At 42.9% G+C, this 24,435-nt stretch overlaps 2 protein-coding genes across 4 annotated transcripts in view; one reads left to right on the top strand and one right to left on the bottom strand.

Annotated features, from left to right (window-relative positions):
* The window catches only part of LOC142217585 (apoptosis-associated speck-like protein containing a CARD), an 80,486-nt gene that overhangs the window by 2,798 nt on the left and 53,253 nt on the right, over positions 1-24,435 (top strand). The gene's annotated exons all lie outside the window — the stretch shown is intronic.
* On the bottom strand, positions 1,392-10,795 carry LOC142217583 (uncharacterized). 3 transcript variants are annotated; one of them, XM_075285881.1, is made up of 6 exons: positions 10,739-10,795; positions 9,170-9,498; positions 6,952-6,999; positions 5,845-5,970; positions 5,615-5,734; positions 1,392-1,772 (listed from the first exon to the last, which is right to left on the bottom strand). In XM_075285881.1, the coding sequence occupies exons 2-6, from the start codon at positions 9,309-9,311 to the stop codon at positions 1,519-1,521; spliced, it is 690 nt and encodes a 229-aa protein (XP_075141982.1). In that variant the 5' UTR covers positions 9,312-9,498; positions 10,739-10,795; the 3' UTR covers positions 1,392-1,518. The 3 variants fall into 3 exon arrangements, with proteins under 3 accessions (XP_075141982.1, XP_075141981.1, XP_075141983.1); XM_075285880.1 differs by lacking the exon at positions 10,739-10,795 and adding an exon at positions 10,461-10,622; XM_075285882.1 differs by lacking the exons at positions 9,170-9,498; positions 10,739-10,795 and adding an exon at positions 10,461-10,622.

Below are 24,435 nucleotides of genomic sequence, written 5' to 3'. Positions count from 1 at the left end.
TTGTAGAGCGGGCGATTTCGGACACAGGGATACCTAACGTGTATGTGTTTCACAGTATTTAACTACTTTTATATGTGTTCTAGGGAAATGGGGGGGATTTGAATTTGTAATACTTTTTATTTTGTTTTTTTTGTTTTTTCCTTTTTTTTTTTTTTTTTTTTTTGTATTTATTAGACCGCCTAGGGGTATTGACATGGGTGGGCGGTGCCGCGGATTGTCAGAGCGGTGGGGGTTGGCAAACATGGCTGCTCCGGAGCGTTAAAGAGAGCCTCCTGGAGTATCGTTAAGGTAAGGGGCAAAGTGGTAAAGTATATGTATATGTGATTGTGTGGGGTTAGGGGCTAGGCTGTAGAGGGCAATATGAATTTTATTGCTTGCTATGGTCCAAAGTGTGTGAGATTGCAGAGATGGTGGTGTGAGTTTGGGTTTTGTGGGGGTCCTGGCACAAACGTATGTGCGCTATTGTGACGAAAAGTAGTCTATTGCGCAATCGGGTGTATTAACTGTTTGTGGAAAATTTCAGCCAAATCGGTGGAGCGGTTTTTCCGTGATTGAGGAACAAACATCCAAACATCCAAACACACAAACTCACAAACTTATAATATTAATAGGATATTTTGTATTCGTGGGGCATTAGTTTTCATGGATCTATCATATACTTGGATGTTCACAAGAGTATGTTCACATGGAGTTTTTTGCAGGCGGATTTTGACGCAGGATCCGCCTCAAAATCCACCTGCAAAGGGCAACGCGGTGGCTCAATGGTTATCACTGTAGCCTTACAGCGCTGGAGTCCTGGGTTTGAATCTCACCAGGAACAACATTAGCCAGGAGTTTGTATGTTCTCCTCGTGTTTGTGTGGATTTCCTCCCATTCTACAAAGACATACTGATAGGAAAAAGAACCCCTATATGGGGTTCACAATCTACATTAAAAAAAATCCACCTGCAAAAACATCCCCCATTCATTTCAATGGGAGTCACTCACTTTTTTTCCCGCTAGTGATTTTTTTTCAGCTAGCGGGATAAAGAAGCGGCATGCCTTATCTTCACGCGGATTCCATGGCTGAGTCAGCTGCGGCGCCTGCAGCTCGAGACGCCCTCCTGCTTAGGCCCATTCATCCGGACCTAATCAGGAGTGGGATGCCCCAACGGGATGCCAGTGCACTATATCAACATCCTGTCGCGGGTAGCCGTGCCAAAAAGCCATATGGCAGAAAAGGTTTCCGCCGTGCTGATATATTTGAATGATGAGATGCATCGGTCAGAGTGTTGCGGCACCCCTGGTGGGTTTCGATGCCACCCAAGTTGAGAAAGGCTGGTTTATACACATGAATGGAATGGATAAATCTCCTGCAGTTGAAGAATTGACACCCCATATTATTTTCTACATATTTATTTACTTGTGTTCTTATATTGCACCCACATATTCCACAGAACAGATATTGTCATTCGTCCTTGTCCCAAGTAGGGCTCACAATCTAAATTCCTTATCAATTCTTATGTTCGGCATTTTTTTTTAAAGATTCTTAATGACCATGGGGTCATGTTTCTTCAGAATTAGACGGAATGTATCTTTATCTTTAGGACCCCAGGATCTGACATAACTGTAGAGTTCCCTCATCTTGTCCTGGCTGGTGCTTTTTTTCCAGATGATGTCGTATTGTTCCTGTGTCAGTAACTCCTTGTCTAGAAGATCATCCAGCACCGGATCCACTTGTGTGATTGAATTTATTAACTTCTTTCGATTTTCAATAACAAAATGTTTTTTATCTGCATTAAAGAAAATATCATTAGAGAGGAAGTGTATTTCCTTATGCTATTCATTGACACAATCCAATCCCATGTGACTGCGGACAAAATAAAAAAAAATGATGCTGATGTAGCAGAATTAAAGATCACAGACCTACCTTACAGTGTTAATAAAATTGATTCAATGTGGAGGCAACTACCAAGTAGAATGCTGTCAGTACCGCGAAAATAGGGGTAGTACACGTATACTAGCAAGTTTTTGAGGTACAGTTTGTCAGCTGCCTCCATGCCGCATCAATGTTACTATACTTTAATGTGATCAGTTTACTCCCAGTCATATTGACAGTAGTTCATTTCAGTGGCTTACTTTCAATGCCACCAGGAGTAACCTAGATAACATAGCTAATGCAGGGACTCCTATGTAGTTTAAGGAGCCCCTGCACTAACTCATGCTGGAGCATTGACTAGTGTCCATTTTTCAATGTAATATTTAGATGTCATCTCAAGGATGTTTCAGTACATAAATATGTTTTAAATTTGTTTGGTCTCTAAACTTTCAGACAACTTAGTTTCATTTAATAGAGCAAGTGATTCTGGATGTGCTTTATCTAAAATTGTTATTTTCTGCCTAAAAAGCTTCCGAAAGTTCATGCCATTAGGTGTCTTCCCTCAAGCTAATTTGCAGTTCATTCCCTGTTACTAAGTACATTCCATCCATAGACGCAAGATGGGTTCACAGTGAATGGAAGGGGGAGAGGGGTCTTTTCTCTCTTCATGTAGTTATTGTAGAGGGGAGATGTTATGATCCGGTCTTTGCGATCTCAGCCTGTTAGGTTCAGGCGCGGAGTGTCTGAACGGCATACGGCACATGAATCGTCTGATGCGCTACAGGGGAATGTTCACACTGGGCATGCTATTTCTGCGGTAGCACTCATGCATAGATCAGGTGATGAGTTGCTTTGTAGGTCAGTGCCTTAATGTGTATTTGTCTCTGAAGGGGTTAAGTCCTCTGCAGTGCTGATTGCTAATTACAGGCTGTGGGCGGTTCTTGTGCTGCTTCCTATCCCCTCTCTGGTCACGCCTCCTCTTTACTATTTAAATCCACTGTGCATGCTGTCAGATGCCAGTCTTAAACTTCAGTTTCCTGTGTTCCAGAAATGGTCGGTCTGCCTGAAACTGCTTGTTCATCTGTGTCTGAGTCCTGGCCCTTTCAGCCTTCCTTGCTGCCTTATCATACTATCTGGATATTTGTTAAGTATTGAGCTTCCTTATCTAAGCATAGTTGTTCCAGGTGCAGTGAACCCTAGTTTTTTTTACTGCTTGGAAGTTTGGACTTTTTGTAGCGTTTTTTTGTTTCCTATCCCTTTGCATAGTGTCATTATTTCTGTGTTTCACGTTTATTTTCTCCTCTATACTTTGTGTTCCCTCATATTCACCGTTAGTTCAGTCGGACACTTGTGCGGGCTATTTCTGCATCTGACATCTCCTTCCTAAATATGAAACTAGTCAGGTTTTCTGTTTCCCTTGTAGGCGAGTTATTTCTCTGGCTGTGTTCGCTCCCTCTCAGGTTAGTTAGTCGGGCCCATGGCTACTTCTAGTGTACAAGGCAGGGTGTAGGAGTATCACACACAAGATATTCCAAACCGCTCATACTCTTGTTTTTCTTATGTGTTTTTCCTTACAGTTAACTGAGAATTTATCAGTCAGGGGCCAGTCCTTTATCAGAGATCCTCAGACCATAACAGGAGAGGCTGATTCTACTCATAGCACAACTGCTTTTGCTGTTCCTTGGATGGAACATTTTGCACATCTCACAACTTATGATACAATAAAAGCCCTCAGTGTATCTACCTCTGTCTGCTTCTGTGATTACAGATGGAATATCATACACAGACAGGAAGCAGCTTTACTGACTGTTCTCATAGATTGCTCTTTTTCTATGTCTTGCCTGCTTATATCTACCTTATATTTATCATCCAGTGTTCCTATATCTCCCATATTATGGCTACTTGGGGATTTCTCAGCTATTTCTTTGCTATTGTAGTTACCCCTTGTAGAATTCCATGGAATGGAAAAGGGAGGGAAAAACTGCTCCTTATTGCACAACCCCACAGCCTCAGGGCCCCTTCACATGGCTTAAGCACTCAGCTCATTCCGGCTTTACACGCGCTCCCATTGAAGTGAGTGGGAAGTGTTTAGAAGTGCTCGCGTGTACGGCTCGGAATGAGCTGAGCGCTTACGCCGTGTGAAGGGGCCCTCAGTCTTAATGGGTCTATTAGCAGCAGAAAAACTGATAGAACACCATGTATAAAGGCTTATACAGTCATAGAACAGACTGCCCAACAAGACCTTGCAGAGATTTCAACATTTCATGAAAACTCAGGTAACCTTTAAGGCTGAAGCCCCACATTGATGAAATAAAGCTTTTTTTGTTGCAGATTTAGTTGTGGTTTTTAGCCAAAGCTAGAAGTGGACTGAGCAGAAGGGAGAAGCATAAGAAGCTTCTTAGATACTTCCCATTCCTTTTGTGGCCTTTCTTGGCTTTGGCTCAAAAACCTGCAGCAAAATCTGCAACAAAAAAGCTGTGTTTCTGCAACGTGGGGCCTCAGCCTAAAGCATATCTCCCAACCGTCCCAGATCCAGCAGGACAATCCCAATTTTACACTGCTGTCCCGCCATCTCAGCTTACGGTTTGTCCCTCTATGCCCCTGAAATGTTTTGCTGTTAACAAACCTTGTTTGGGTAGAGTAAAGGCTGAATGGTAGATGCTAAATCCTAGTGGGCTAAAGGACTTTTAATGACGTCATCACCTTGTGATCAGACTCGTGTGTGGACGGAGCTATTCTGGATACTAAGGGATAGTGCTGTGTTACACAGAGAGAGGAAGCTGCTGGGAACGGAGACTGATGGAAGGTAAGGAGGAGAGAAGAGACCGCATGTGTGATCAACGGGGGGACATGGGGGAAGATATAGGGGGCAATTAAACTGAAGGCAGATGAAGGGGGAAATTAAACTCGGACAGATAAAGGGGAACATTAAATTAGTGGCAGATTAAGGGAGGACAGTATGCTGCTGACAGATGAAGGGGGGGCATTAAACTGGGGGCAGATGAAGGGAGACATTAAATTGGTGGCAGATGAAGGGGGACATTAAACTGGGGACAGATGGAGAGGGACATTAAAAAGGGAACAGATGGAGGGTGAAATCAAACTGGGGGCAACTGGAGGAGGACATTAAACCATGGTAAGTAGCTGGAGGGGGACATGTCTGCCTCTTGTTACCCCCAGTTTAATGTATCCCTCCATCTAGCCCCACTGTTTAATGTCACCCACCAGCTGCCTAATAGTTTAATGTCACCTTTCTATTTTTCACCAGTTTAAACTGGGGCATGAAGAGAGGGACTTAATACTGTAGGGCAATTGGAGGGGAACATTATAATGTGGTGGCATATAATGTTAGGGTGACTGTAAGAGCATTATACTGTGTGGAGGCACATGGGAAAATGGATGAGAATGGGCAGAGTCAACGTAGAAGTGGGTGGAGCTAAATTTCCCACAGCGCACATAGAATGCCGCACATTTTGTCCCTTTTTTTGTCCTTTGAAAGTTGGGAGATATGTTTAAAGCCACAACTGGACATTCACTTTAGGAATAGTCCAGACTTACACTGTGTCCTATTGATGTGTCTACTTATTTGTCACATCACCTGGCTGTAAAACACAATGTCTCAAGGCTTTACCTGGTATGGTTTTATCTTTGGTCTAGTGAAAGCAACAAACATTCACAAATTAATAAAATGCTATAATCTATATTAATTGTGATGTCATTTAGTGTCACTCTATACAGCGCAGTCATAACATTTACCACTTAATGGTTGTTTTCGAGTTCTTTTTGCCGTTATATTTTCTTCTTCGTCGTTCTCTCGTTTGTGTCCTCTTCCTCTCGTTTGCATATTCACAGGTGACTTCTCTGTGGTTTTAGACTCTGCACAAACATAAGAGTAAACTGGGTCATAAGTGACATAAACAACATTGTTACTCGAAAGAAAATCTGATCAACCCTTTTTAGAAAAAAAAATTATGGAAGCCATTTACCAGTTTTTGGTTTTCTTCCCCTTTTTGGTTTGATATCTTCACCAGGTCCTTGGCTCTTCCCTGCAGGGTCCTCAATACTTTCTTCCTGCTCTGTTGTATCGGCACATCCACCACTTGTCTGGGGAACTTTGTACATAAAGTAACAGAATATAATAACCCAACAAACTCGACCATTAAAAGTCACTTAATAATCACTAGAGATGGGTGATCCTGTGAGGATTCGGTTTATTTTGGGTTTGAGTGGTTCAATCCTAGGATTCATTTTGATTGAAACTTGTTTGTCTGCCCAGAAGTATAGTTACTACACTGTGGGGTCTCTTCAGACCCCAAAACTTATAGAAGCATCCAACTGTACTGGAATCAGTGGAGCAGTGTCTATTATGTGTGAAGAGCTCCCCTGGAGCAAGGGTTAAGCGGTGAAATTGAACATAAGGCTCCCCTAAACCAGGGTTTCTGATCTATACTCACCTCTCCTTGGCTCAGCGTCCTCTCCTGTGCTTTTCAGTCATGTGACTGAAGCCTGTGATTAGGCCCCAGCGGTCACATGGGGAACAGTGGCGTAATGATGTCGATGTGGCCCCATGTGACTGCTGAGGACCAATCACAGGCCTCAGAAGGGACATTGTGAAGATGGACAAAGATGCTGAAGATAGCCGGTGCCAGGATGCCCAGGAAAGGTGATGCCGGACAAAAGTTTGCACCCGGGCCCACAAGACACTTTTTACAACACTGCCTAGAACCCCTGAGGAATGTCCCCTACTAATCAGGAGGACATGAAGAGTTCAATTTTTAGGGTGAATTAGGGATAGTTTTGGTACTGTCCTTGTCAGGACAGGAGTCATCTCACTGGGAAACAGGGTGTAATAAGGGTGAGATCCTATCCTTTCTCGTAAACATGGACTGATGACTGGATTAGGGTCCTGCCCCCTCCCCCCCCTAGGATGCAGTAAGACGATTCCATATATCCAAGCACATTTTAGATTTATGACACTTGTGTATACACTATTGATTTAACCCTATATAGGATATTTTTATTGCATCAGGTAAAAGTTGTGTTTTAATACTTTTCTGATCATTCGCTGTGTGTGTGTTATTATTTTCACTTACCGCTCTTCAAAACATTTGGAGATTTATTTTCCTTTTTCTTCATGTTATCTGATCAGATAAAAGCAAGACATTATGTTATAGCAATGTTGTGGTCCAGCAGGTTGGTCATTCTAGTCTGCAATGGATATGTGACTGCAGATGTAGGAGTTTAAAAAACAAAACCAAGAGTACTTTGGGCCAACACCGAGTCCACATGATAGATTGATGCAAATAAAGGAGCCTTTCTAGACAAATGGGGTTTTCCCATGAACATAACCATATTGGATTTACAGACAAATAAAAGTTAAACATTTTTGAAAATATAAATAGTTTTATAGATTTCCTCTGTCATAGTGGTGAGAGTTTATTATCTTAATAGGCTGCCAATGGATATGTCCATAAATGCAGGAGCTTTCTATGATCTAGGACTTGTCAGAAACCCAGCCATGATGTCCTTATTGTGGTCAGGTTATCTTCTCATACATGTAGTGTCCTCCTGATAACCAGCTGTTATGTCCTTATTGTGTTGTTCGGTTATCTTCTCATACAAATGTAGTATCTCTCCTGATAACCAGCCATGATGTTCTTTGTAGTGTCCACTTGATAACCAGTCATGATGTCCTTATTGTGGTCAGGTTATCTTCTCATACATGTAGTGTCCTCTTGATAACCAGCCATGATATCATTATTGTGGTCGGGTTATCTTCTCATACATGTAGTGTCCTCCTGATAACCAGCCATGATGTCATTATTGTGGTCGGGTTATCTTCTCATACAAAATGTAGTGTCCTCCTGATAACCAGCCATGATGTCTTTATTGTGGTCAGGTTATCTTCTCATACATGTAGTGTCCTCCTGATAACCAGTCATGATGCCCTTATTGTGGTCGGGTTATCTTCTCATACATGTAGTGTCCTCCTGATAACCAGCCATGATGTCTTTATTGTGGTCAGGTTATCTTCACATACATGTAGTGTCCTCCTGATAACCAGTCATGATGTCCTTATTGTGGTCAGGTTATCTTCTCATACATGTAGTGTCCCTCCTGATAACCAGCTATGATGTCCTTATTGTGGTCGGGTTATCTTCTTATACTTGTATTGTCCTGCCTAATAATAATAATTGTCTATAAATTTATATATGGTTATGTTCATGGCACATCCCTTTAAGTCAATCGTATTATAATGTATCGCACGGTCAATGGTTTGGTGAAACTAGTTCTCACACATAAAGACATATGAGGAAATAGATAAACTATTCCATATGTTTCTCTTTAGTATCAGGTATTGGAAAGAGGGTATAAAAACACAGTCTTCTCTAAATTCCTAGTAAAATTGTCAGTGTTAGTGGCTTGTACCTTACAATTGAGGGGCTCATTTTTTCCAAAAAATACAAGAAAATTCAAGAATATTAAAAAAAAAATTCCGGACTCCTACATCTCCACCTTGAGTGGTCATGCTATCTACCAGTAATGCTGAATAGGGCTATTTTTTATGTTCATCATTGAGGTTTAGAGCTCCACATTTTGTGTAGGGCTGTTATGGGGTTTCTATAGAGGTTTATAAGCCCTCCACTATATCTCCATACACCTCCATGTGTACATATTCATGGTGGAGATGGGGATCAGTTGCATAAACCACAACCTGTAAGGAGCTATGCTTGTATGACTTGGGTGTGGAGAGAAGTAAGCTTTAGCACCAGACAGTCATTTCTTATGACTTGGTGCTTTAAAGAAGACCTTTCATGACCTCCACCAAATATAGCTCTTTTACATCCTTCAATAGGGGCCACTCCACTGATTCTGATACAGTTGGTATTTCTTCTGTAGCCCTCACTGTTTCTGAGCAATCGTTTCTGTTAGTTTCAGCATAATTTTGCTCCCTACTACCAGGTGGGCGGTCCTTGTCTGTCTACTCTAGTCAGGGACTTCCCACCTGACAGTAGGGAGCAGAATTGTTTGGAAACTAAAAGAAATGACTGTTCAGGAATGGTGGGGGCTAGAGAAACAATTCCAACTGCATCAGAATCAGTGGAGAGGCGCCTATTGAAACATGCAGAGTTGGTGTTGGTGGATGTGATGAAAATACCTCTTTAAGACCATCATAAAGTTAAGCAACCTTGAGTGGATGGAGAATGTGAAATGAAAATGGTTGACAGCGCCCCCTTCAGTATGTCCTCTTTATCACCAATGGCCAATCTGGGACTTGATGACAAATATCTAAAAGTCTGTTTTATCTACCTGTCTGCTTTTTAATTAATTTTAGATCTTTCTGTAGCTCAATCCGGATCTGATTTTCATCAATGTTCTTCAGAGTTTTTAAGACTTTTCCTGGCCCGGATCTAATAGTGTAGCAATTCATGATCTTCTCAGCTATGTACATGGGACGTTTTCCTTCCAGATCTTCCCTCTGGATTTAATTGACTCCTCGAGGAGGCTCCATCTTGCAGAGCTCCAGCATGAAGGCTTGTAACCTGGTCCGTGTCAGCCGTTTGAGATGTTTTGCCAGAGTTTTGGTGGTATCCTTAAAACTTCTACTCATAGTTGTACAATTACAGACCCTGAAATCACTGAGGAATAAAGATCAACATCTATTATATATATTTGTATTATATATTTGATAAAGCAAAAATACTTAAAACTTTCTAATATATGGGAACTTTTACACCTTGCAGAAAATCATTTTGCAGATAATAGACTTGCATTGGTAATATTTAGGGGTCAAGAATCGGAAATTGTTGATTATGTACATAATCTGTTTTCCCTTAGTCCTAACAGCAGCACAATATGGGGTATTGCTGCCCCTGTGTGCTGATAGGACAGGCGGAATTTTTAATTAATATAATGAATATACATGACTACACTGCGCGTGTTAATACAAAAGTATTACAATATATACCTATAGGTAGGGGAAGATTGTGCTGCTGTTAGGACTAAGGGAAAACAGATTATCTACATAATCAATGATTCCCTTACATCCGTACCAGCAGCACAATATGGGGATATGGCAAGTAATCCCCCTAGAGAGGGTTTCCTCAGCTTACAGATTCTAGGACTGACCAACCAAAGGTGGTGGCATCTGAGACACGGGAGCTCAATCAATAGTGTTTCACAAACGTCACATGTGAAGACCAGGAACCTGCAGCACAGATCTGATCTAAGGGCAGAGCCCCATTCTCCACCCATGTAGCAGAGACCGCTCTCGTAGCGGTGGAGGCAGACACAGGAAAATATAAACTGACTCAGGTCAACAGGCCGACCGGATGGAAAAAGAGCAATCCGGAAGATAGGCAGGTAAATCACAATCACTGTAAGGATCACGTGAAGCCTACTGCAACCGACAGTAGCCAACAAACAAGTAAGAGGCAATTTGCCACCACTGGTAGAGTACAAACAGAATTGAACTCTAGACCCGATGCATTCAAACATAATAGTCTGTTTCCCTACAGACTGAGCCACAAAAATCTCCCTTTTTAAAAGGAAACTTGCTCACTACTAAGAGTAAACTTGGTGCACCCTCAGCTTACCTCACCTGGTGATGTGCGAGTTGCTGGGAATCTAGAGAGCCTCAAACTCACTGTCATACGACAGGCTTCTGTTCACATTAGCTGTGATTTAAGTCAGTGGCAGAAGCCCAGCCAGTCCGCCAAGCGACCACGGAGTCAGATCAGAGAAGAGAAAACTCCCCCACAACTTCCACGGCTGTGACTGTAGCACAGGGTAAGCGCGAAAGGGCGCTGCCAAAAAACAACAGGAAGGAAGTTGACAGAGTGCCCATAGCAGTAGAAATGAGTGGAGGAATCAGCTTACCTTACTTCTGGGCAGTGAATCAAGCTGCAGCTGAAGAAGTAGACTTCAGTATAAAGCTAGATCTTTCAGAAAGAAAGAAAAGGAAAAGAAGAGGAAGGCTTTAAGACACCTTCTTCCAAACCATACAGGAGGCCACAGAGACTCCTCCACGTGTCTGCACACAGGACAGAAAAAAACATGGAGGGGAGGAGTTCTCTGTGCCCTCCTATAGGGTGTAGTCATGCATATTCATTATATTCATTAAAAATTCTGCCTGTCCTACCCGCCTCAGGTTATGATCCAAAATACGTGTAGCTGCGACTGGATGCAAGTGCAGTGCACTCCGCTCTGGATTAGGCCCAAATGAATCCGCCTGAAAGAATGAGCATGTCGCTTCTTTTTCGGAACAAAGCTGGAACAATCAGCTCCCAGAAAAAAAGAATTGACCAGCTCCATTGATTTCAATGAGAGCCATCTTTTTGGTCAGGATTTTGAGGAAGATACGGCCTCAAAATCCTGACCAAAAAACTCCGTGTGAACTTACCCTTAGAGCAGGGGTGAACCTACCTTTGTCGCTGCCCGAGGCCGACGACAGAAAGCCACACCCCCCCCCGTGAGGTGGGGGCGGAGCGAAAGGGACGGGGCGGAGTGGCGTTAGCAGACAGAGAGCAGGCAGGGATAGGACCTGCTCTCTGCCTGAGCATGAGGGGAGGCCGCTGGAGCAGCGCTGCTCCGGCGGCCTCCCCAATCCACCGCTCGGTGACAGTGACGCTAAGCCAGTCCAGGACAGCTTGTCCTGGACTGGCTTAGGTAAGCAAAAATGCCACCCTCCCTGGGGCCATGCCATAGCGCCGCCTGAAGCGTTCGCTTCAGGTCGCCTCATGGGAGGTGCGGCGCTGCCTTAGAGAGCTAGAAACTGGATAGACATGTTCCTAGGAGTGTTCTACACTATGTTTTATGAAGTAAAAGGACCAGCAACTCAGATTCTATATGAATCTGGTAATAAGAAACTGCGCTCCCCTCCTTGTTTGATAAATACGGTTTTATTGGCAACAAACGCACAACACGTTTCGGGCCTCTGACTACGCCCTTCTTCAGGTGTAATAGTTTCTACAAGTAAAACATAAAATCCCATATCTTAGCTATACTCTATATTCGAAATCAAAAAAGAGAAAATGTGACCAGCGTCTAATACATCATGTGTACTTATATACACAAACTAAGTCAAAACATATCACAATCTAAAAAATGTATAGGAAGAAATCACCGTAAACATACGTACATAATAACAATAAAAATAATAATAAACATAAAACATTAAAATCACAGGACGACCCAGAGAATGGAATGTCACTGCGTATGTCATTAATGTTAAACCGTTTTCATATTGCCACAATAGGTGTCCATTGTATGTCAATGAACGAGTATCCATAGTCCTATTAAGAACTGTTAGTGTTCTTCAAATCCAAACAGTCAATGAACTGTGTCCTGAAGGATACAAGAAATCATCAAGGGAAACACTGCGAGAAAAAAATGGTTTTTTTTCTCTCAAAAGACACAGCAAATCGGATAGGTTTCTAATGAATTCCATCCCACTTTGCGGTAAAATATGCACCAAAGACATGCTGAGATTTCCAAAACTGTTGCGGTTTTGTAAATCGTCAGCTAAAACAGGCTTCAGGCGTGTATGGTAATGTCCCAGACGTCATGTGGTCTGGGACATTACCATACAGGCTCGAAGCCTGCTAGGAGTAACATCAGATCCAGAAAGGTGAGTAAAAATGTTTATTATGTTCCCTCACCTCCCCTGGGTCTTTGATTATTATACTAGGTGGTCTGAAAAGACCCCTTGAGTATAATAATAGTTCATGGATGGGCAACTGTGGGGCTTAATAGAGGTTGCAGGGTCCGGTGTGGCCCCTGCAACCACGGTTATGCCCCACAGGGGCCCCCTGCAACCTCTATTATTCCCCAGAGTCTATTGTGACACTGTGGGGAATAATAGAGGCTGCAGGGAGGAGTCAAAGACGTCTGTGTTGCAAACTTTACAGAGTCAAGTCACAGTTGGAAGAAGTGGTCATGGCGGTCCAAAGGGAAGAGATGGGAAAGACGTTTCCTGTAAGTATTACTGCACAAAATATTACTGTATTACTGCATTGTATTCACTGTACTGTCGCCACTAGCACCCCCCACCCCAGCTGCCTGAGGTGGACGATCAAAAGATGAATATACCCCTCTCCCCCCCCCCCCGGTATTCAGTCCGGGGGGAAGGGGGGGCCATCTTTTGATCATCTGCCTCAGGCAGCAGAGAGGCTAGGTTCACCACTGGCGGGAAGAACCATGATGCGTTGCTGCCGATGAAAAAAACAGCACTTCAGCCATTTTGATTTTTATCCACTACCATGTTCACCATATGGGAAAAATATTTTTGGATGTTTGTAGGTCAAGCACTTGTGGACGTGGGGGGTGTCTAATGTGTATGTGTTTGTTTTTTTATTTAGGATATTAGGGAGAGGGGGATGAGTTGATCTTGACTTTTTTTTAAACATTTTTTTTTTTTTACTTTAAAAATTTTTTTTCTTTACTTATTCATTTGTTTTTATTTCCCATAATACAGTGGAGACTCGATGGCTCCTGAGCGGGAACAATGTTTAAGGTGCTGACATTCACTGCAATAGTATGGTGGATGTCTGCAAGGGGTTAATGGTGCTCTAAAAAGAAATAATAATGATAAGAGGTTAGAACGATACGTAATACTGTTACCCTTAAAGGGGTTGTCTGGATTACTTGAAATCCCTACACTAGTCTAAACACCTCCCCCTCCTTTTTTTATAAATAACATTACTAATCAAAAATGTATAGTTACCAATATTTTTTGACTATCAGGTGATGATCCATTTTCTATTTCTGGAAACGGATCGTCACTACTACTCCTCCCCCCATCCACTTACCCTCCAGGCTTCATCTGGCGTGACGGCTCCTCCTTCTGTAATGATTCGGCAGGGTGCATGATCTTCTCCTCTGCCAGTAATTTACCTCTACTGCGCATCCATGCAAGTCCAGTAGAGGTGGATCATCGCTAGAAGAGAAGAGCTTGCACAAGACACAGTACAGGAGGAGGAGGGGCCCTTTCACAGGAAGAAGCATAGAGGGTAAGTATATACTATGGGTCGGAGGTTTGGCTGAGTAGGTAGGGAAGGGCAGAATAGCTAGAGAAACAGGGAGGGGGTGTATGCAGTGGCGTAACTACTGGGGTTGCAGGGGTAGCGGCTGACACAGGGCCCGGGACATTAGGGGCCCGGCGACAGCCACTACTCCTGCGTTTCTTTTCCTTTTCTTAATAGGCCGATACCAGCTGGAGTTACTCCAGCCGGTAACGGGCCCTGTTTACTTACCGATCCTGGCAGTGGCCAGGACTGGTAAGTGATGCCACGGGCCCCACAAACATCATTATTATACTCGGGGGTGTTTTCAGACCCCCGAGTATATTGATCGGAGATCCAGAGGAGGTAAGGGAACATAAAAAACCATGTTACTTACCTTTCCACGCTCCGGACCTACTTCCAGCTTTGGGTCTACTTCTGAACGCTCCCTGATGTCACATGACCTGGGACGCAGGTCCCGGTCATGTGACGTCCCAGGTCATGTGACGTCCCGGACGTCATTGAAGAAGTCCGACACCACCGAGGACTGCAGTGGAGCCGGAGGTAGGTAAGTAACATTGTTTTTTATGTTTGTATCCCCTCTTGGTTTCCGATTATTATACTCTGGGGTCTGAATAATTCTTCATGGGTGTTCACAGTGGGGCATAATACTGTGTGCAGGGGCCACTATGGGGCATAATACTGTGTACAGGGGCCACTATGGGGCATAATATTGTGTACAGGGACCACTAAGGGGAATAATAGAGAGCGCAGGAATGTGGGTGGAGGGTCGGTCGGGGTCTTCGGCGGGCATCGGTTGGGGGGGCCCCATGTCAAAAGTTCGCCACGGGGCCCCGCTGTTCCTAGTTACACCACTGGGTGTATGGGAGGAGAAGGATGTAAGGTGAGAGGGGTTAGTGAGGAAGTTGCATAGCAGGAAACAGAAGCATTTAAACAAAGGCAGGAGACACTAGAGGCCCCCAGGAACACCTAGAAATCACTCAAAACATGCTAAAAGGTATATGGGTGCATTTAGTAACCCATTAATAGCACTAACAGACTCTTTAAAAAACACATTTTTTAACCCGGAAACGCCTTTAACCACTATATCAGAGGAGGGAGTGTTATATCTGTTCTACGGTGCCCAAAAATTGTATACAGTTAGGGCCAGAAATATTTGGACAGTGACACAAGTTTTGTTATTTTAGCTGTTTACTAAAACAGGTTCAGAAATACAATTATATATATAATATGGACTGAAAGTGCACACTCCCAGCTGCAATATGAGAGTTTCCACATCCAAATCGGAGAAAGGGTTTAGGAATCATAGCTCTGTAATGCATAGCCTCCTCTTTTTCAAGGGACCAAAAGTAATTGGACAATGGACTCTAAGGGCTGCAATTAACTCTGAAGGCGTCTCCCTCGTAAACCTGTAATCAATGAAGTAGTTAAAAGGTCTGGGGTTGATTCCAGGTGTGTGTTTTTGCATTTGGAAGCTGTTGCTGTGACCAGACAACATGCGCTCAAAGGAACTCTCAATTGAGGTGAAGCAGAACATCCTGAGGCTGAAAAAAAAAGAAAAAATCCATCAGAGAGATAGCAGACATGCTTGGAGTAGCAAAATCAACAGTCGGATACATTCTAAGAAAAAAGGAATTGACTGGTGAGCTTGGGAACTCAAAAAGGCCTGGGCGTCCACGGATGACAACAGTGGTGGATGATCGCCGCATACTTTCTTTGGTCAAGAAGAACCCGTTCACAACATCAACTGAAGTCCAGAACACTCTCAGTGAAGTAGGTGTATCTGTCTCTAAGTCAACAGTAAAGAGAAGACTCCATGAAAGTAAATACAAAGGGTTCACATCTAGATGCAAACCATTCATCAATTCCAAAAATAGACAGGCCAGAGTTAAATTTGCTGAAAAACACCTCAAGAAGCCAGCTCAGTTCTGGAAAAGTATTCTATGGACAGATGAGACAAAGATCAACCTGTACCAGAATGATGGGAAGAAAAAAGTTTGGAGAAGAAAGGGAACGGCACATGATCCAAGGCACACCACATCCTCTGTAAAACATGGTGGAGGCAACGTGATGGCATGGGCATGCATGGCTTTCAATGGCACTGGGTCACTTGTGTTTATTGATGACATAACAGCAGACAAGAGTAGCCGGATGAATTCTGAAGTGTACCGGGATATACTTTCAGCCCAGATTCAGCCAAATGCTGCCAAGTTGATCGGACGGCGCTTCATAGTACAGATGGACAATGACCCCAAGCATACAGCCAAAGCTACCCAGGAGTTCATGAGTGCAAAAAAGTGGAACATTCTGCAATGGCCAAGTCAATCACCAGATCTTAACCCAATTGAGCATGCATTTCACTTGCTCAAATCCAGACTTAAGGCGGAAAGACCCACAAACAAGCAAGACCTGAAGGCTGCGGCTGTAAAGGCCTGGCAAAGCATTAAGAAGGAGGAAACCCAGCGTTTGGTGATGTCCATGGGTTCCAGACTTAAGGCAGTGATTGCCTCCAAAGGATTCGCAACAAAATATTGAAAATAAAAATATTTTGTTTGGGTTATGTTTATTTGTCCAATTACTTTTGAGCTCCTAAAATGTGGAGTGTTTGTAAAGAAATGTCTACAATTCCTACAATTTCTATCAGATATTTTTGTTCAACCCTTCAAATTAAACGTTACAATCTGCACTTGAATTCTGTTGTAGAGGTTTCATTTAAAAAAAAAATGTGGTGGCATGCAGAGCCCAACTCGCGAAAATTGTGTCACTGTCCAAATATTTCTGGCCCTAACTGTATGTTGCCAAATAACATTTCCATGTAAAATAGTAGCCCACATACCAGTGATATACCATACTGCCACCACTATTCACTGACCATACACCGTCTACCAATAAGTATTTGGACCCTTGTGGTAGAATAGACAAACAACATTTATTCATATTCAATAGTTGGTAGAACCTCCACGAGGGGCAATTACAGCCTCAACCCTCCGGGGCTTTCCACAAGTCCTTGTATGATGGCTAGTGGTATTTTATTCCATTCGGCTTGGAGAAGACAGGTAAGTTCTTTCACCGATTTTGGACGGCTGCTGCACCCCTTAGTTTGGCCATACAACTGGATAGGGTTCAAGTCTGGGCTCTGGGCAGGCCTGTCCAGTCGGTTAACCTGATTGTCACTGTACCAAGCCATGGTAGACCTCACTGCATGACATCTGGTGTTGTCATTCTGGAAGTAACATTGGTCCGACCCATAGAACCGCCATAATGTAGGAAGCACACTGTTATCTAAAATAAGTGCAAATCTAAAAAGTGCAATAGGGGTCGGCATTGAGTTTACAATGCACTGGGACCGAGGCGTGACATACATCAGGACCGCAGATATCTTCATTTGCATGGGTGTCCAAATACTTATTGGTAGACAGTGTATAATATACTGCTCAGTAAACATCACAATACAGTGCTCAGATAATACAATCACCAAGCTTCATACAAGTCAGTTGATAACAATACAATAATACTGATTTCCAGTCATTTTTTAAACATTTTACCTGTAAAAACGCGCAGTCAACAACCATGTGACGAAGCTGAAACGTTCGTTAGATTCTCCTGGATGATTGAATGGGTATCATATGTATATGAAATGAGTTGTGTAACTGCAGAAGATTATATGTCTCAAGAGCGGGAAACTCTGCAGGAACAATGTTCAAAGTTTCTAAATGGGGGCGGGCCAGTAAAATAGCTTTCACTACTGTGTATATTACAAAGTGCACGTACAGTTTGACCTTCTGTACCTTAATCCTTACAGCTCCTTCTGTATATACACCCATAAGTATACTACTTATTCGAAATTCTAAAACGAAACTGAAAACCTTCAACCAATAAAACTGCCGCGACCCTGTCCAGGTATTCATTGAGATATGGACGCATTGCGTCCACTGTTACTGGACTCCGACCTTTTTTCCAGCACTATCCCTAACCTTTCCTTTACCTCCCTTGTAACATCTGGACTCCACGTGTGATCCTCCAAATATGGAGCACTCGTGCTTACACTTTGCTCCGAACTTACAGGAGCCCTGTAGAGAAACAGAGTATCTTTTGAGAGGCCACAGAGAACCCCCGACGCCTGTTGGAAAGGGATGCCCCAACCGTGCAGGAGCCATCACTCTAAGCCACAATCCAATATCCTTGTGATCCCACTGGATACAGGGCCGCAACGCCTTGTGCTGACAAAATTATTGTCATAACACAACTATGCCTTCCCCCATACAATCTGTACACCTAACCCATGGCATCCATGTAACAGAAAAGGGTGGAGCAATTCTCCGGCACCTTTTCCCATATCACACTTGCCAAAATTACAAATGCTTGTGACCGATTGGAGAAAGTCTGGGGGATCAACCTGTAACGCCGCTTTTTCTCTTCCTCATTCATGGACTCATCCTTCTTGGCTCTGTACAAATTAAACCTCTCCAAAGTGAGCAGTGAAAAGCTCTCAACGTACTCCCCTTTCAATATGTTATCCCGAACCTCTTGCTTCAAATGCGCCCCCAAAGATGCTTCCAAGCACACAAACTTCCCCTTCCAAACTTCCTGCGGCTTATCCTTCTACATGCTGACAGAACCGGACAGGGCAACACATCCCCATGCCCGTCCCACCCCCCAAGGTACTGCCACATTACGCTACCAACTAAAACCTAGCCCGCCACCTACCGATGACCCCGACCACTCCAATGCCAGCAAATCCACCCCTAACCAAGCAGGTACATGCGATGGCACCATACGTGGCGCCTGAATCAGTGTCATCTGTGTGTTTACATAGAGATATAACAGACGTGCTTTATCAGCAAGCTGCAATTAGCTGAAAGGATTGTCCTTCCAGCAATGAGTTAGTGACGTCACTTGTCCTATCTCCGAGGTCCATGGTTATAACAACGATGTGTAAACAATGGGAGGAATAAATTCACATAGCAGTCAAAACAAAGCAGAATTTCTAAAGCAATATATTTAGGAAAAGTCTTCAATTTACATAAGCTACCAGTATAGATAGGATCCTTGAGATGGGACAACCCCTTTAATACCCCTCTGAACATAACCAGGAAGTTTTTGGTGCTGTGACACAGACATTTACCAAAGTCCAGGTCACAGCGCCAAAAGAGTTGCACCAAACACAAAACACATACATGACCCCCTCATTAGCGATAGCGATATATTACACGCTAAAATAATAGCAATAAAATTCATCACTAGAGATGAACATATAAAAGGTTTAAGTTCCATCAGTCAAATAACATATTTTCACCCATTTAATGTCACAATATAAAATCCCAGTTTCTGGCAGCTTTTAGATGGGTAAAATAGCTGGTGTGTTTTTTTGTTTTTTTTTAAGAACCCATAGTACAAATGAAACATCTGAACTTCCAGTAGTTTGGGGTTAAAGCAACATTTTAATGTACAAAAAATGGCATCTTCTATTTTCACGGCCCAATTCTGTGCAATATCTGTAGGGTCAAAATACTTAGTATACCCCTTGATAAATTTCTTGAGGGGCCTAGTTTCCAAAATGAGGTCACATTTTGTGGGTTTCCACTGTTGTGGCATCTCAAGGGATCTGCAAATCTGACGTGGTGCCCGAAACTGATCACAGCAAAATCCCTCCAACAGCCAGTTAGCGCTCTCTCTGTTCCAAGCTCAGTTTACGACTAGAGATGAGCGAACACTGTTCGGAACAGCCGTTCCGAACAGCACGCTCACAGCACGCTCCCATAGAAATGAATGGAAGCGGCCGTCACGCGGGGGGTTAAGCGGCCGGCCGCCGGCAAAGTCTGCGTGCCAGGTGCTTCCATTCATTTCTATGGGAGCGTGCTGTTCGGATCGGCTGATCCGAACAGTGTTCGCTCATCTCTATTTATGACTACATATGGGGTGCTGCTACGTTCAGGAGAAATTGTGTAATGAACTGAGGGCTACTTTTTCTCTCTTAACTCCTTGTGAAAATTTTTCCTTTTCATGTCCTAATGATGGTAAATACTGTGAAACAGCTGTAGGGTCGAAGTGCTCATTTTAGTCCTCTTGATAAATTCCTTGAGGGATGTATTTTTTTATTTTCTGCATCCTGTCGTGTGCCCAAAGAGCAGGTTACAGCAACAGATGGGGTGGTTTTGAGCTTCAGGGCTCGTTCACATCTGCGCCCGGTCTCCGTTCTGCAGTTTTCCGTTTCCTGCACAAAACAGAGGCAGGAGACGGAAACCTGCAGGACTCTTTCTCACCCATTCATTTGAATGGGTGAGAAAGTTGTCCGGCCGTGAGCGGCGGTGAGTGTTTTATGCTCTCCGCCGCGAAACCATTTTTTTTAATCCGGACACAGAGTCGGACATGCAGTACTCTGTGTCCGGATTTAAAAAAACGGTTTCACGGTGGAGAGCATAAAACGCTCACCGCCGCACCCAGTCTGTGGTTTCCGTCTTCTTGCATGCAGAAGACGGAAACCACAGAACGGAGTGCCGAATGCAGGTGTGAACCTAGCGTCAGAGAAATTGTACAACAAATCATGCGATGCATTTTCTCCTTTAACCCCTTGTGAATGTCCAAATTTTAGGGTTACATTATATAGTATTGAAAAAAATTGAAATGTGTATTTTTCACATTTATTTCTTTTAAATTCCTTAAAGGGTTAACAAACTTCTCAAATGCGGTCTTGGTGGTGCTGTTTTGAAAACGGGGTGATTTATGGGGGTTCCTAATAGAAAGACCTTTCAAAGCCACTTTGGAACTGAATTAGTATCTTAAAAAATTGGTTTCGTAGGTTCTCTTGAAAACTCCTGTTAGACTGTAAGTCTTATAATGTCCAAAAAAATTAGCTGAATGTTTAGCATTTGATATGAACATAAAGCAGAGATATGCAATATTGTATTTATTAACTAATTTGAGTGGTATCACTCTTTATACGAAAAGTGGATCATTTCAAACTTTGAAAATTGCATATTTTTCTGAATTTTCACCAAATTTCCTATTTTTTCATAAATAAACACAAAACATACAGCCAAATTTACATCAAACTTTGTAAAAGCGTTCCAAAGTTATTACCACAAAAAGTGACACGTGTTATATTTGAAAAATAGGGCTGTGTCATAAAGTCCAAAACTGGCTGTGCTGCCAAGGGGTTAAAATGGAGTCATCGCCTAAAAATTTTAATCAGGCCCCCCCCCCCCAGTGCGACCCCTACTGCGCCATAACACCCCTTGTAGTTGCAAAACATGTCGAGCAGTGTTTGGCCTGATGTCACAGTTTTTATAACTTATTGTATGAAGCTCGGAACGTGTAAACTCTGATTTTTATTATTTGAGGGCCTTTCTATATTTCGCCTCAGGCAGCAGAGAGGCCGCCCCTGCTCTCTCGTCCTGAAAACATGATAACAGTAGGGCACAGGGACTTCTAGCATTATAGATGACCATGGTATTTAGAGTCCTGTCCCTTCTTTTTTTTTTAGGGAGGCCTTATTTTAGGGACAGGTTCCTGTCAGGGCATTTGCTACTAGAGCAATGTCCCTTAGCTAGGCCTGTAGGGTCATATTCAGAATTGCACCCTGTCTAGCGTATTTTTGTACTTTTTTATCTTTACTGTCCTTGTATTGTATAGCCTATCATTATTTTGAGGCTTCTCTCATTTTTGGTCCGGCTGGCAAAACACATTATATGTTCTCCTATTATCCGGCTTCATCTTAAGTGGTGAGTAGGTCTGGTTTAATTTTCTTGGAGGCTGCTGTGCCTTGCCGTATGGATATATTATCACTTTACCTTTATATTGATATCTACTGGTCCATGTTGGTTTTTTGTTCTTATAGCAGGACTATTTTTAATGTTAACTATTCAAAGTTACATTTTATATATATTTCACAAAAATCTATTCCATTTGGACTTTCTTCAACAAATACAGACAGGAAGATACATTACAAAGAAAGTCATTTCACACAATGGGACTGAGGGCCCTGCTCGCAAGAGCTTACAATCTATGAGGTAGAGGGAGTGACACAAGAGGTAGCAGGGTCGGCATTCCTTATACAGAAGTCAGACAATTTTGTAATAGAGGTGACTGTCATTACACAAATCTGAAACTTTATGAGCCGTCACCAGTTGTGTCCTTTAACATGTGGATGGAGCTTGGACATATAGAGTTAGCCTGAAATGACATCATATCATATGGGGTAATGTGGGAGCGGGGACAAAGGAGGGATAAATTTGGGGATTCTAATTACGGTATGGAAGGGTTTACATTAGGATTTGTGATAGGCCTGTCTGATAAGATGTGTCTTCAGTTTGCGCTTGAAGCTGTAGAAATTGGGAGTTAATCTGATTGTCCGGGATAGAGCATTCCAGAGAAGTGGCGCAGCCCGGGAGAAGTCTTGTATACGAGCGTGGGAGGTTCTTATAATAGAGGATGTAAGTGTTAGGTCATTGAATGAACAGAGAACACGGGTTGGGCGGTAGACAGAGATGAGGGAGGAAATGTAGGTAATGCAGTATTATGGAGAGCCTTGTGGATGAGGGTGATAAGTTTATACTTTATTCTATAATGAATAGGCAGCCAATGTAGCGACTGACACAGACCAGAGGCATCGCTGTAGCGTCTAGGCTGATAGATGAGCCTGGCCGCTGCATTCAGAATAGATTGTAGAGGGGAGAGTTTAGTAAGGGGAAGACCGATTAGTACGGAGTTACAGTAGTCAAGGCGAGAATGAATAAGAGAGACAATAAGTGTCTTTAGTGTATCTTTGGTGAGGAAAGGGCGTATTCTGGAGATGTTTTTGAGGTGGAGGTGACATGAGCGTGCGATTGATTTAATATGGGGGGTGAAGGGGTCTGAGTCAAACATGACCCCGAGGCAACGGGCATACTGCCTAGGAGTTATAGTAAGGCCGGAGATTGCAATGGATATATCAGGGACAGATCTATTAGATGGTGGAAACAGTAGTAGTTCAGTCTTAGAGAGATTTAGTTTCAGATAGAGCAAAGACATGATATTTGAGACAGCAGAAACACAGTCACTGGTGTTCTGTATTAGTGCAGGGGTGACGTCACAGGAAGATGTGTATAATTGGGTGTCATCAGCATAAAGATGGTTACCGGAATGCCAAATCTGGTAATGCTTTGTCCAATGGAGGCTGTGTAGAGAGACTAGAGCAGGGAGCCTAGGACTGAGCCCTGATGAACCCCAACAGCAAGGGAAAGAAACAGAGCCTGCAAATGATACGCTGAACGTGCGGTCTGAGAGATAAGAAGAGAACTAGGAGAGCACAGTGTCCTTGAAGCAGACTGAGCGGAGCATAGTGAGGAGGAGATGATGGTAAACAGTGTCAAAAGCTGCAGAGAGGTCCAGGAGAATAAGAAGAGAGAAGTCAGCATTGGATTTACCGTCAGGAGATCATTGGAGACTTTTGTGAGAGCCGTTTCAGTAGAGTGCAGAGCACGGAAACCAGATTCTAAGGGGTCAAGCAGAGAGTTAGAAGAGAGATAGCGGATTAAACTAGAATAGACCAAATATATATCCTTGTACCGTGTTAGCCAGTGGATATGAAATGAAAGAAATTTTTTGAGAGAAGTCCTCAGTAGTTGATACCTTTTTTAATGGCTAACTCAAAAAGTTTTTTGATGACATATCGAGCTTTCGGGACTACTATAAAGGTCCCTTCATCAGGATGGTATAACACAATGTCTGAAGGTAGGCATATATATACAGAGAAATGGAGTGTTAGATGCAAAATAGATGGAAAACAGAACATAAACAGTTTTAAAAAAAACACATATATATCAGTTCGCAGGAAAGTTCTCTGGGTTTATGGCTTCTTTGATCAGTGACGTGGTGTCTAGTGGTTATAAAAGGCCATAAAACCCTGGTCCCTGTTTAAACCTTGTTGGAGAGTGCAAAAGGTCTTCATAAGTTTAAATTCCCATATGAGGCGATCTTTTCTGTCTCTGAAATTCCCCCTTAGTACCAGGATCTTCATATCCTGGGTCATATTATGATTTTGATTACAGAAGTGTTTTGGCACCGGGAGGTCCATTCTTTGCTCTCTAATCGTATGTCTGTGTGAGTTCATCCTGGGGAATTTCAGAGACAGAAAAGATCGCCTCATATGGGAATTTAAACTTATGAAGACCTTTTGCACTCTCCAACAAGGTTTAAACAGGGCCCAGGGTTTTATGGCCTTTTATAACCACTAGACACCACGTCACTGATCAAAGAAGCCATAAACCCAGAGAACTTTCCTGCGAACTGATATATATGTGTTTTTTTTAAAACTGTTTATGTTCTGTTTTCCATCTATTTTGCATCTAACACTCCATTTCTCTGTATATATATGCCTACCTTCAGACATTGTGTTATACCATCCTGATGAAGGGACCTTTATAGTAGTCCCGAAAGTTCGATATGTCATCAAAAAACTTTTTGAGTTAGCCATTAAAAAAGGTATCAACTACTGAGGACTTCTCTCAAAAAATTTCTTTCATAGAATAGACCAGGCGTTCCAATATTTTAGAGATGAAGGGGAGGTTAGAGATG

The sequence above is a fragment of the Leptodactylus fuscus genome, chromosome 8 (genome assembly GCF_031893055.1).
Source record: "Leptodactylus fuscus isolate aLepFus1 chromosome 8, aLepFus1.hap2, whole genome shotgun sequence".
NCBI lineage: Eukaryota > Metazoa > Chordata > Amphibia > Anura > Leptodactylidae > Leptodactylus > Leptodactylus fuscus.
The sequence above is the reverse complement of the archived record's forward strand: the minus strand, read 5'-3'. Positions and strand labels throughout refer to the sequence as shown.